The 13,746-nt window shown below is 38.7% G+C and overlaps 1 protein-coding gene across 1 annotated transcript in view; it reads left to right on the forward strand.

Moving 5' to 3' along the window:
• Positions 1-745: 745 nt before the first annotated feature.
• The window catches only part of DCP1B (decapping mRNA 1B), a gene marked incomplete at its 5' end in the record, with an annotated part of 42,714 nt that continues 29,713 nt past the window's right edge, over positions 746-13,746 (forward strand). Inside the window, 2 exon segments of the mRNA XM_010149043.1 lie at positions 746-786; positions 3,330-3,457. Coding sequence (XP_010147345.1) covers positions 746-786; positions 3,330-3,457 — 169 coding nt within the window.

Genomic DNA, 13,746 nt, shown 5'->3' on the forward strand with positions numbered 1-13,746 from the left:
TGGGTGAGGGGCTGTGCCTGCCTCAGCCTCGCTGGGGAGCGCGGGGAGCCCTGGAAGTTGGTTTTGAAAGGCTGACGGGGCTGTAAGAGCTTTACCCTGCGGGGCTGGGCTGTGGGAGGCTGGGGTTTAATCCAGGCTATGGGCCTCGTGAGCTCCGCTCCTATCCCAGCATCCACAGCAGAACCAAGCCATGTGCCAGAGAGTGTTGGAGTTACAAATACTAAAAAGGTTATTTAAGATTTTTTTACAAATAAATACTTTGGGGAATATTCTTGTAATTTACCACCCTGACTATGTGCAGGTGGCCCTTGGTTTGTTAGGAAGGTGGGGCTTAGGGCCTGCTTTTGAAGAACCCCTGCAGTCTGCCTTTTGTGTGGCTTCCCCCTTCCCCCTCCTGGGCATTGCCTTTGAGGGCAGGTGCTGTCTGGAAAATCCTCTCCCTGAATCTGGTTTGTGCATCACCCATGGTCGTAGCAGAGAGTTAATCCAGTGCAGTGTTTAGTCTCATAGTGTCGAGCCTTTAGCCTTTTCATATCTTGCCATGAAACTTGTGTCAGCTGCCCCATCATCTGTGATAGCTCTTGCCTTTCACCACCAGCCAGTGAAGTTGGGTTGGTTATTTTTTCATGGCTTAGGTGAGAGAGGCCTAACAGACAGTTTGGGTAGAACAGAGGTAAAGAGGGCTCACTGGTGGCTAGCAAAGCGCTGCCCTGCTTTCAACTTTCTTAACTTTCCTTTTCTTCAGGAGAAGACTGACGTGGAGGGAACGCTGTTTGTTTACACAAGGTGAGGACGTAAGGTTTTAATGTCTGCAGGTGAAACCTGTGGATGTGGAAAAGCTAACTGGGATGGAGTGTGGCTGAATGGAGTAAAATGGTCCTCCTTGTTCGAGGGTGAAAAGGAACTGAAATTAGTAGAGGGAAATGCAGGGAAGAAAACACTGGGAAGGAGACTTCACCGTGTATTTGGATAAGACTTCCCAGTGTCATTTAAATTTCAATTTGTGTAAACCATAGAAATCTGTTACGTTGTTTTGAATAGGCGGTAGCATTTGCAGCTTAAAAGGTGTCTGAACAAAAAACTAGTAGTGAAATGAATAATGATATTCCTTAAAGTAGGGGAATGGTAGAACTTATGAAGTATTGTGTTCCCTACTTCGGGAACTTTCATACTTCCTGTGTCTGATTGTTCATTTTTCATGCATATTTCATTCAACATTTGGGGTGGTTTTAATGCTTTCTTTTAGGAGCAACTCCAGTGGTGGTTTTTCAAAGCATCGTTTACATCATTTATTCTAGCATGTACCTTAGATCCGTTGTGAAGCCTGCCCTACCTTTGGGTTTCCAAGTTAGTGCCCCGGCATTTCCCTGGGGCTATTGTTAAAACCAGAAAATAATACAGTAAGCAGATCGTGCAGTAACTGCTGGGATGGGACATCAAAGCCTAGTGTTTCTTCAACATTTCTGTTGATGAGGATCTGGTACGAGAACTGAGAAAGCAAGAGAGAGTTTTGAGAAGGTGAGAAATGTATGTGAGAAGTGACAGGGAGGGCCAAGTGTCTGTGAGCTTTGTGTGAAGTGGGAATGCTGTGTTTAATCTTTTGAGCTCTTTTGTACCAGCAGTGGAAATTGTCATCAGTCGTTTTTCTAAGCTGCCTTTAGGTAAGTGGTGATAAGATGCTGTTACGATTACCACCACAAGAGGAAAGAACTGGCCCTTAGTTGTGCTAGCAGTAGGTGGGGGTGGCTAGTCGTGTACTGCAAAACAGAAGTCGTATTTCTCTGGTACATTGGTTTTAAAGCTCCAGAGCTGACAACGTGTAACCTGGCACTTCTAGCATCTGTGAACCTTCATGGTTCTTTCTGTTGGCTGAGGAAGTTTCCATTTACAGCAGAGATTGCTACCCTGGCTGCCCTACAGGCAACAGCATGGATCAGGTGGTGAGCTGTGAGTAACATTGCCCTCCCCATCAGTTTTAACTTTAATTTCCTGTGGCTTTGAGCAAAGTCATCAAATCTTGTGGAAAAAACATTGCCAACAGACCATAAGTTGGAGACCATTGCTGTTGCCTTTGTTGTATCTCATTACTGTTGTGACAAATGTAATGTGACCATTTTAATTGATCTGACTTATTACCTATCTCATCTTTGCGAATTCTGAGGAACGGTCAAAAAATCAGACTTCCAACTGAGTTAACACCAGTGGAAGTAGACTGTATTTTTGTTTGTTTATTTAAAGTTCTTACTGTTGCAAACAAGGATTCTTGTTAAGGGTTCCACTTTTGTTTAATTTTCTGTTGTATCCAATCTTGTACTGAAGACTCCTGTGCTTTGGATTTCACAAAGAAATCCACCCACCAGCAATTACCAGAGATGGCACTTTTACCAGATGTTTAGCCATCATCTTTTCCTTTATTGTCATACTTGGTTTGAAAGTAATATCCCCTGTCAGGGTTGTGATAGGTTTAACAGCTCACATTAATAAAAATTGTCTGAGTGACTTGAAATGTAACCCCCATGAATGAGCCTCATGATTTAGAGTCATAGAATTATCGGACGGTTTGGGTTAAAAGGGACCTTTAAAGATCATCTGGTCTGACCCCTCTGCCATGGGCAGGGACACCTTTAACTACATGAGGTTGCTCAAAGCCTCATCCGACTTGACCTTGAACACTTCCAGGGATGAGGCATCCACAGCTTCTCTGGGCAACCTGTTCCCATGCCTCACCACGCTTACTGTTGTTCTTATGCTTTAGATGGTACAGAAAATCCTATCTGGGATGACTGTTACTATCTGCAGTTGTTAGCCTGAGTGTTAAAATATATACTTGCTCTGGATCACGACTGAATCATTCTAATGGCTGTTTTCTAACTCAGCAAGAAACTGTAGGGTAGAGGGTGGTGGTTGGATAACGTGATGCTGATGGTATGGGACAAAGTGGCATTTGTAACATCTTGCCTCTTCAGAAGCTGTAGGCCTCATAACTTGAAGTGAAAACTGGACATGCAGATAGGACTGTGCTGTGGCTAAACCATTGGACCTCGAATGGTAGTGTGACAGATGTGGCATACCCTCTGTAGCTATTGTCAGACTGATGACGCTCCTGTTATTTCTCATCCGTAATGTAGGGTTAGACATAATTAAAAGGATTGCACGAAATACTGCAAGAGTCCATTGTTATTTCCTTGGCAACAAATTTAGATTGTTGTAGTATCTCTTAGAATTTAAAAAAAAAAAAACCAACTTCGGAGAACTGTACAACAAAAAAAAATTCTGGCAGTTTCTTTTTTTTCCTTGACTTGATGTGATTTCTACTTGATAATTTTCAGATCGGCTTCTCCAAGGCATGGCTTCACAATTATGAACAGACTGAGCATGGAAAATCGAACAGAACCTATTACTAAAGACCTTGACTTCCAGCTGCAGGACCCTTTTCTACTGTACAGAAATGCCAGATGTAAGTATGTGATACGTTGGGTTAAATACTGAAGAAGTCAGCTCCTCTTCGGTGTCTTTTCTTGGTTAAGGCAGTCAGAATGATTAGACTGCAGCTTTCACAAGGGCTGAGACAAGCTGATTAAGAGTTACAATGGAAGGAACACATTTTGGTTTTTGACATTCTGAAAAACAAGAGCTGTTCAGTGCTTCCTAAAATGCCAGTCTTCTAAAGAAAGGATTAGAATGTGCTTAGCAGTGATGTCTCGATTTAACGGGTACACAGTAGACTTTATGTCTGTGTGTACATGATGGGCATAGAGACTCACAGAGGTACTGTGTATGTTCTGAATATACCCCAGTCAGTGTTGGGAAGTCTCACCATAAAGCAGATTACTGGGGGTTGGAGTAATATTTGTAGTCTTGGTTTACTGCATCAAAATAGACAAATGCAGCCAATTCAAACCCTGTCTTATGCTCCAGCTCCAAAATACTGTCCTTACAGCATGTTGGAAAGGCAGGTTACTTCTCAACTATTAGGCGTAGCTCTTGACAACAATGTTGAGCCTTACTACTTTGGGGTCTGCATTTGTGCATGATTATCTTTATACAAGAATTTGCAAGTGTCAGGGAAACTTAGAAATGAGTGGAAGACATGAGAAAGCCCTATTTCTACATGTAGTTATATATACAGACTATTACAATGTGCAATTATATGAGAACGAGCAGTTATAAATACACAGTTTATATCTGTACTTGGAAGCAGAGCTGTAGTGTGATCTATACTTTGTGCTTGATGCATAAAAGCAGATTGCAAAAATGTTTTATGCAAACTGATGCAGAAGCGTTCCCTGTGGGTGAAGTAAAAGCGGAGGAAATTCATGGCATACAAAGCAAGCCCAGTTTGATAATCTGCTAGACCTTTTTCCTTCATAAAACTTAATCTGGAGTTGGAAAGTATATCAAGAGGAAATCCTGTTGTTCACACACACTGTGTGGTAGAAACAATAGAGAAATAACATTTTAAATAACCTAAATGCAACTTCTGGTTTTGAGAGTATTCGATAGGCTGACAAAGAATTGAAATTCCCAAAGAACAGTGTGCTGCTGCAGCAAAGAAAGCCAACAGGATGCTGGGTTGCATCAACAAGGGAATCACCAGCAGAGATAAAGAGGTTGTGATCCGACTGTACTCAGCGCATGTCAGGCCACACCTGGAATACTGTGTTCAGTTTTGGTCCCTGCTGCGCCAAAAAGATGTGGACAGGCTGGCGAGGGTCCAGAGAAGGGCCACAAAGGTACAGGGATATATACTCCTAGTTATTTATCTTCCTCAAATACTCTTACAAAGGCTTAATCGTTAGTTCTTCAAGAAAACTGAAGGTTGTGGTACTTCAGAGGAAAAACTATTGTTTTCCAAGATTTTCATGGAAACATCTGTGTTTACAGAGCAAGCTGACATTACAGACCCATAGAAGAAACGTTATTTACCAAATTATTTGACTCTTCCAGGTTTTCTTTAGGTCCCTACAGGTTGTTCATGTGGTGGTTTCTCCACTGAGGTGCAGATACCTCTAGCCCTTTCTTCCTTACTGTGTATTTCAAAGCCTTTGCTGCATAAAGTAACGGAACCTCCTCCTCATCAAGTATCTATTTTCACTAGGGTCTCATCCAAAGACGATTCTGAAGATCCATTTTGAATTTTGTATATGAATATTTTCCTTCTGTTTTACTTTATTATACAACTTGTCTTTATAAATTTTGAAAAACTAAGGCTTCAGGCTTCTTCCTTATTAAATGGAATTTTCATCCACACCTGTGAATTTTAGGCCCTAATCTTATAATAGCAGTTTTATCTCCTGTTTCCAGATACTTGCAAGGAGTACTCAGTAATAGCTATTTACTTGGCAAAACAGTGGCCAGTTTGGCAGTAATACTTAACAGGATCCGGTAACAAGTTCTCTTTTTCTAACTTTTTGCTTGGCTTGGTTACTTCTTACTCTGTTTTTCATACACATCTTCCTATTAGATCCAACAAAACTAGCAGAGTTTCCTGTTTTTCTCATTGATATAGTTGCTTTCCCATAAAACGGGACTTGCATTTGGGGTTTGTGACAGCATAAATTACAGAAAAATACAAAAGCGTTTGAAGGAATGAAGAAGTCCTGCTTAGTGAAATATTTCTTCCAGTATTCTGAATTTTGGTTGAAACTGACTTCCTTTCAGTACAGCTGAGTATCTATGGCTGGTTGTATCACACAGTCTAAAATAAATGCTCTTGGCAGCAAAAGATGGTACTTCTGTACTGGACAAGTCCGCCAACATTTTCATGTTATAGCTGTCATTTTGTAGAGATTGGGTTTCATCCAATATATGATTACAATAGAAAAAGCTTTCCAAAATTATAGACAATAAATATCAGTTTTATGAATACATAAAAGAAGAAAAGGAGTATTTTGGTCTTGCTTTTTACTTTATCGGTCTTTATATTTCTTCTACTGTTCTATATAAACCGTCCTGTCTAAACACCGTGTTGCAGATACCTAGAGTCTTATCCCAGGGCTTTTCAGGCTGGATTTGGGATCCATGCCAGTTAATGTTTGCACTGATCCACTATTTCACAGAAAAGTTTTTTTTGGGAATTCTGTTGGGCTCAAGCTGGGCTTACTCATTTCAAAGCCAGGAGGGAAGCTCGAATTACCCTTTTTAGTGCCAGCAGAAATCCTCGTACACCAAGAAACAGAAGGATTATGAATCAAAGAGGTGGTTTCAACGTGACCTTTCAACTTGACATAGTTAACTGCAAGTTTAGACGCTTTCTTTCTGAGAGCAAACAGTAGTTCTGCTTTTGTTTAGGTCATCTAATGATTTTAAAGGTTTTAAAAAATTTCCTGGGTTCTATATTTGGGTATAATAATTTGGGTATAATCTTAATCTAATTTGGGTATAATCTTAATTACATAATTACCACTTTTTTACCTTAACCTGTGATGATAACGATTGTGGAAAACCAATGTTTGGAGCCTGTTGCTTAAGACTTGATCCCGATTAATATAACAAGGTTCAGAAGAAATGTATAATATCAGTCATTAAAATAACTTCATTTTCTCCTTTTAGCACTGATGATCTATATAGTAATTTACTCGTAACTGTTCCCAACTGTGTATTGTACCAGGTGTATATGGGTGTATGCTGGGGCAGTGAATTATTTCTTGAGTCGACTGGTTTATCGTTTTCTCACTGAATACTGTTTTTCCTGTTTACAGGACACAGGGAATTTGGTGAATATTAGGTTGACTATCTTAGAGCTAGCTTCACCTTGAGCATTTCAGCTGCCAGAATAAAGTATATACAAGATCTAAAGTATATACAAGATCTATATATAAGATACTACTTTATACTGTTTAGTACACTAATTATGACGGTGATCTGATGCAGGTTAATCGGGTACTTTTGTGCTGTAGCAGTGGAGAAGGAAATTGTGTTACAATCAATATTCTGTGTCTGACTAGATTCTGTACCTGTTTGGGCAAAGTTACTTCTCATTTCTGTGCCACGTTTGTAGCAAGGCCTTTGATCGTGTCATCTCCTAGGCTTGAAACTGAATGAGGCTTCCTAGTCAGATGTGGCATATTCCACTGGAATTGAGCAATTGCCGAGGTTCAGGAAGTGGTACAAAAGAAGACCAGACATGCCTGGTTTTGGTAAAACTGTCTAGACACATGATACATACATAAACTCATACTAGTTTCAGTTGTCTAGTTTAACCTGCCAGCATGTCTATCACAATGCTGAAAACTTAATATTATTTTCCCAGATTCCAACACTGCTAAGACATTAAGCAGATGAGATGGGATGGGAAGGAGAGGGAAGTTTGCCAGCTGTCCAAAGAAATATACTAAGTTTTGGTTTTTGTTTGTGGGTTTCTTTTTTTTTTTTTTTTCCCCTGCAGGTCATAATTACTTATCGTTGAAATTTTTTTCCGAATATGCACTTGGGGGCAAGTGAATGTAAAATATTTAGGAAAAAATAATGCTGTATATTTTTCTCAAACTATTATTTTTTGTTCTTAAATTCAGTATTACAGCATTCTAGAACCCTCTCACATAGAACAGCTCATCTTCTTGGAGACTGATTGTGGCTCATTTCAGTTCACCCTTCTAAGTAAATATATCCTGGTAAAAATACTAAATGGATAAAGTGTCCCAGTTCTGTAAGCATTTCTGAAGACCCATTGACCCTGAAAGTAGCATTTGTCTCATAAGGAATATCTCAGTTTGAAGACTATTGGAAATTTACTTCCAAAGGGGAAACAGGAGACAAGAGTAATGGAATGTGAGTGATACGTAAAAATGAATACATCATGAAAAACAATCTTTTTTTGGATCATAGAATCACAGGGTGGTTTGGGTTAGGAGGGACCTTATAGACCATCCAGTTCCAACCCCCCTGCCATGGGCAGGGACACCTTCCACTAGACCAGGTTGCTCCAAGCCTCATCCAGCCTGGCCTTGAACACTATAATACCTTTTTTATCCTGAAATATGTTCTTAGTCTATACTATATTATATATTCTGTAATTCAGTATTTTAAATCTCTTCTTTCTTCTGAAATGTGTTTTTATTTGAGAATGACACCAGCATTTGGTGGTTAGATTTACTTGTGTATACATATATTTAAGTTCAGCCTTCTTCACACTGACCAGTAAACAATTACTTGCTGAATCGTTTCCACTGAGACAGGCAAAATAGATATTCCAGGCTTTGTTTTCACGACCTAATAGAGTTTCTACTTGGTTTTTGGTTTTGGTAAAAACACTAGTTTAAAATGGAGAGCCTTATTTATCAGCCTCTGAACCACCAACATTCAGTAACAGGTCCAATAACACAGAAGACCCCTCAACAGGATGAACACAGTAAATTGAAATTTGTATTCAGTTGATTATTTCCCAAATGGTCATTGGTCTTTTTGAATTTTGAAACAAATACTTCTAATTTTTTTAAACTTTATGCAATTTGTTTTATTTTTCTCTAAACTCAGTGGTCTGCTGATTCAGAAATATTAGATGGCTTTCTGTTGCTGCATCATTAAGCAAAACACAGTGTTTCTGTCACAGCTGAATAACTTAAGTTTGATTGCAGAATTATTATTCTGGCCGGCTGGAACCTGCATCTTTTGTTGAGGAAAATATTACTGTAGTTTAAAACTCTTTGAAAAATGTCTGTCAGTTTGGAATAAAGTATTTGAAAAGTGAAAGCTCAAACTACAGAAATTCAAAGTAATTTGGGCAGAAAGGCCGTGCCCTCATTAGAGGTATGTTCTTCTCAGCCCGTTGTTTGCAAAAGAGATTTGGCTAGAGCTTTTTATTTTTTTTTTTTTAAGCCTGCCTGGACTGACTACTGCCGTTCTTTCAGAATACGAATGCATGTGGTTTACCTGAGTTTCTGTCCTTGGAGACTTTTTTTTCTCAGAAATAAACAAATTGTGCCTCCTTCTTCCCATTCCACTTTCTCTCCTTTGATAGGCATTATGAAAATTCATCGTGCATACAGCAAGACAGAACAGCAGCAGAGGTCACAATTGTCTTCCCTGGATGTTACTGACCTCAAAGAGGAACCTCAGTTTTGCTGAGTGTTGGAATGCTAACGCTGTTAAACACAGATATGATTTTCCTTTTTTAAATTTAAAAGGAAATATACATACTGAAAATACATTAATGTTGTATTAAGAGTTGATTCTAAACCCAGAAAATTAAGGTTGCAGCATGAGTTTGGTCATATTGCATGCACTTTTTTATTTTTAATTTTTAAATTTGTATCCAACTTGAGTATTTTGTAGTTTTTCATGTGCAAATTTTCTTGAGAGAAGCAAATAAATAGGCACAGGAAGAAACTTACTTATCAGATGCTCAGTGATGATAATTTTTTTTCATGTGAGATGCTGTCTAGCACTCAGTTTACTGACTTCCTAGTACCTACACTCAGAAATAATCTGTTCTTAGACTAGTTATAAAAACATCCACAAAAGCATTACTAATTTCCTACTACATTTTCCATATAGTTCTCCCTTTTATGGTCTATGCTTCAATCCACTAATGATTTTTATGTGCTTAGAAGGTGGTAAAAATTGCTTCAGAATGTCAATATAAATAATAAACTGCCCCTTGGAAAAGGTATAGATATTGATTTACATTTTTATAAATAAAACCATACGTAAAGTATGCACATTTTGTGCTTTCTGTCTCTGATTTTACATGCACATTTATGTATTAGATTTTTGTGCTTTCTGTCTCTGATTTTAATTTTCAAGGATGCCTAAAAATCTTTAATGCTTGCCTCTTGAGATATCAAAATATTATTGTAACGGCACAACTGAACACTCTTTTGCAGTCGGGTGTGGATGGATGTGCAGCAGTGCTGGCTCAAGGCAGGTGACTTTTAAAGATCGGGAATCATGATCTTGCTGGCTGGTGGTTAGTTGGCTTGCCTGTTCTAGGGCATACAACCTGATACACCTGTTTTTGAAATCTGCTTAAGTCTGTGGAAGCAGGAGCGGATTTTTAACGTAGTGAAAGGGATGTGATAATTGGTTCTAAGTATGAATATATGCAAATTACTTTTAAAAAATAAGTTGACTAAAAACGTGCCATAGAATGTACTTTTCTGTTGTAACTTATAGTTGATCATAATTGGTTCTTAAAAAACATACTGAAGCTAGCCCTGTTCTGAGCAGAAGGCTGCACTAAGTGACCAGGTCTTCAGTTGTGTGGAACGACGGAGTCCAGTGTGAAAGTCAGAGAAACTGCATGTCACGTGAGGAGAAACAGGCTGAGGAGCTAAGATAACAAAGCTATGTAGTTTTTTTTGATGACTGGTAATTATTTTGTGAATGGTGGAACTGTATCCCTGCCTGGGCAAACGAATTGGTAGGTATATGGAGTAGAACTAAAAGCATGTATTGAGCACCCTGCAGCTGTGGATGAGTTTATAGAATGGAAGGAGTTTAATAGCACATATATCTGCTGGTCACAGTCTTTGTTTCCCATTTATGGATGTCAGCATATAAGCAACATATTAGCTTGCCTGGCCGTTTACTGCTGAGAGTGTACTGCCAGTGCTGGGAATTCCGGACATCTTTTCAAGATAAGATAGGCATATGGTGCACTAAATCTTAAGAGTTCAAGTTGGAACAGATAATTTTTTTTTTTTAAAGAGGTTATTTTCATGTGACTACCTGTATGCCCTCGACTTCATACACACCTCCTTGTATAGCATAAAATGGTAGATGTTTCCAGAGCAGTGTAAATAAGTACATGAATGCCTACATATTTCTCCTGCAAGTGAAAATACTACAGACCTAGTTGCTTTTTAGAAATCTCTCGCGTAACCTGCTTTTGAGATTAGTCCCTTCACACACACGTATGAATTTTATATTTCAAGCATTTGTATGTTTTAAACTTCTTAGCCTCTCTGTCTTAAAAAAAAACCCCTTTCTTTTGTGTTCCTTATACTTTAATGCCTTTTTTTTCTTTTTCTCTCTTGTGTGAAAGTGGAAGTGGGAAAGTGATGTTCATTAGATGCTCAAAAGACAGTATATTACCAAGAGAAGCCATCCATCAACTTGAACTCCGCAGATTTGAGAATTACCAGAATTATCTACATCCTGTGGTAGTGTGATCAGACATAGAGGACTTCACAGTACATTATCCCCAGCTATTACTGAAGTTATTAGTGCAGTTTCATACATTTCACAGACTGTTCTATTTAAATGGAATACTTAGCAGGTAGGTACCAGAACAGTTTGCATGCACACAACTGGGGGATGTTGTCTTACCTCCAGGTTTGATGTAGAAGCAGTTAAGCTGAGTTTCATGCACCAGCTTCCCCTTATACTTCGTTTCAGGTTCCCCTGGCTGCTGGCTGGGTAGCGGGTGATACGCTTGCCGAACAAAGGCTTGAAACATTTTAAAATTCCAAGGAGTGTTGAAACTGCTGATCCTGAGTGTATTTTCTATTTATAGTAAAGGTAAATTCCTTCTGGTCAATTGTTTGTTACTTCAGAGTTATTTTATGTAGTAGCCTTGCATAGGAGTTAAAACCCGAATGTTGCTTTAAACTACTGACAACTTGGTCTTTTAATCTAGAAACTATGTTCCAGCGCTTTGAAAGCTCTGCAACATCTCTTGCATTATCCTGCCTTTCCTTGCTCTTCACTCCTAATCCTTTTCTTGTCCTCTGTGCCTTATGCTCAGTTGGAGCCTTCTCCTCCCCCTGTGGTTTTTCAGGAAAACTTGGATTGAGAAGTGAAGATAATGGGCGCCATCCACCCGTCAGCTCATCACCTCACTGAGCCATGACGATCTCTGGTTTCTGTATATCAGCACAGACTCCTCTGATAATATCCTCTTGTGTTTGAAAAAAAATAGGTTTGTCTAGTAGGGGGTGGACTTCACTCCTGACATAGCCAGAAAACTTCTCTTGGAATGTGAGCTTGCTCGCTCGCACTCTTTTATATGTGTGTATATATATAAAAATATTTGTAACCTTCTCTCAAAACATGGAAGATAAATATGTGAGCCAAGTGTATCCCACAGTGCATATACAAGCTGCTCACTTCTGTCTAGCATTGATTTAATACAAGCTCTTGAGTGCCTCATCAGCTCTCTCCGTCAAAACAAGCCTTAAATCGGCAGTAAACAATACTTTTCAATTACAGGAGGAAAAAAGAAAGAAACCCTTCTCAAGTATAAGATAGCATACCCTTTAAAGGACAAGGAATGTGGTCTATACAGAACCACGGTGCAACTGTTCCAGTGGAATTACACTGAGCCTGCAAACGCAGCGTTGCTTTTCTGTCTTAACTGGCGTACAAACTGGTAACAGCGTTGGGCTTATTCTTTGCGATCTGCTGCACTTTAATGGTCGGGGCTGCAGCCCAGTTGTTGGTTTTGCAATGCAGAGCTTGCTTCAATAAAATGTAATAAAATATAAAGTCTTCGTATCGTAATGTATTGCTTAAAATTAGTCTTTAAAAAAAAAAAAAGTGGGTTTTACCTGCTGGGTTCCTTATTTTGGAAATACATACTCCTAGGTCTTTTGGCACATGTTTCAGTAAGCCTTTCGCATAGCTGAGATATTATTTATGTAACTAAAACCAACCAGAGATCCTGTAGCCAGGGGAAAAAAAATGCAAGTGATGTTAGACACATGCTTCAGGTCAGAAGTCAACAATAAAGGGACTAGGAAGATTCTTCCTGTGAATCATCTGGTGCTGGTCATTGTCTTAGACAGGATATGGACTTTCAGTTTGATGAGCTCCACCAACCCTTGTGTCTCTGTCAAACAAACTGCCTTTATGAAAAATTTCAGTATTATTTGCTTAACAACATACAGTGTTAAATTCTCTACACAGGAATGTGTAGCATCGCTCAGTGAAGAGGATCATGGATTTCATAATAATTAGAAAAGGGGAGTAATAACATTGCATTTTTATGTAAGGTATCATATGCCTTCCTGCAGTGCTTTGCTGCTTTTTTTGTTGTTGTCATCTCTCTTCTGTTTTTAATCCGGTTTCTCTCACGTGACTATTTCTTACATATCTCTCTCAAACAGAAAACAAAGTAGAGGTTCAAATTTGCTTCGAGAGAATTATAAGCTGAAGGAGGGGAGAGACTGAGAAAGCAGATGATTGCTGATATGTTCTGTTGCTAAAGGACTATGCATGAACTAGTAAAATACTGCTGACTTCTGAAGCAAAGTGAAATATGCACTTTTACTTTCTGTGTGAAAGTAATAGAGTTTCTGTAATTGAAAATCACCCAATGCAAAATTCCAAGTTCTTGTTTGAATTTAAGTGTATCTCTGTTTTATGTTCAAGGATTCAAAATTGCAGGGTACCTTCCAGTGCTGCTATTGTGAAATGTCTAGCTGCTGATATAAAATGAATTTGATACATGCGGGGTGTTTCTGTTGGATTACAGGATTAAAACAAGGAAATGCTTAGACTGCCTTTTCTTAGTGACAAACTTGGTGTCAGGGGTGCATTCTGTTTCTCCCTTCATACATATACCCACACAGAATGTCTTGTGTGCATCAAAGTAGAAAAGTCAGTTCAGGGTAAACTGAATAGTAACTTCAATAGTTAAAATAAATGTTTGAAATATATAGATACATTTAAAAATAATTACAGCAATCAAAGGAAAAGGTGGTAAGGTAGTTCAAAGGGGTGGCATTTGTATTTTCATGAAAGAAATTACTAAATTGCAGCTTTCACTAGAAAAAATAGGCCATAAAATAGATTTTAAATATTTTA

Source organism: Eurypyga helias, unplaced genomic scaffold (genome assembly GCF_000690775.1).
Source record: "Eurypyga helias isolate BGI_N326 unplaced genomic scaffold, ASM69077v1 scaffold29623, whole genome shotgun sequence".
Taxonomy (NCBI): Eukaryota; Metazoa; Chordata; class Aves; order Eurypygiformes; family Eurypygidae; genus Eurypyga; species Eurypyga helias.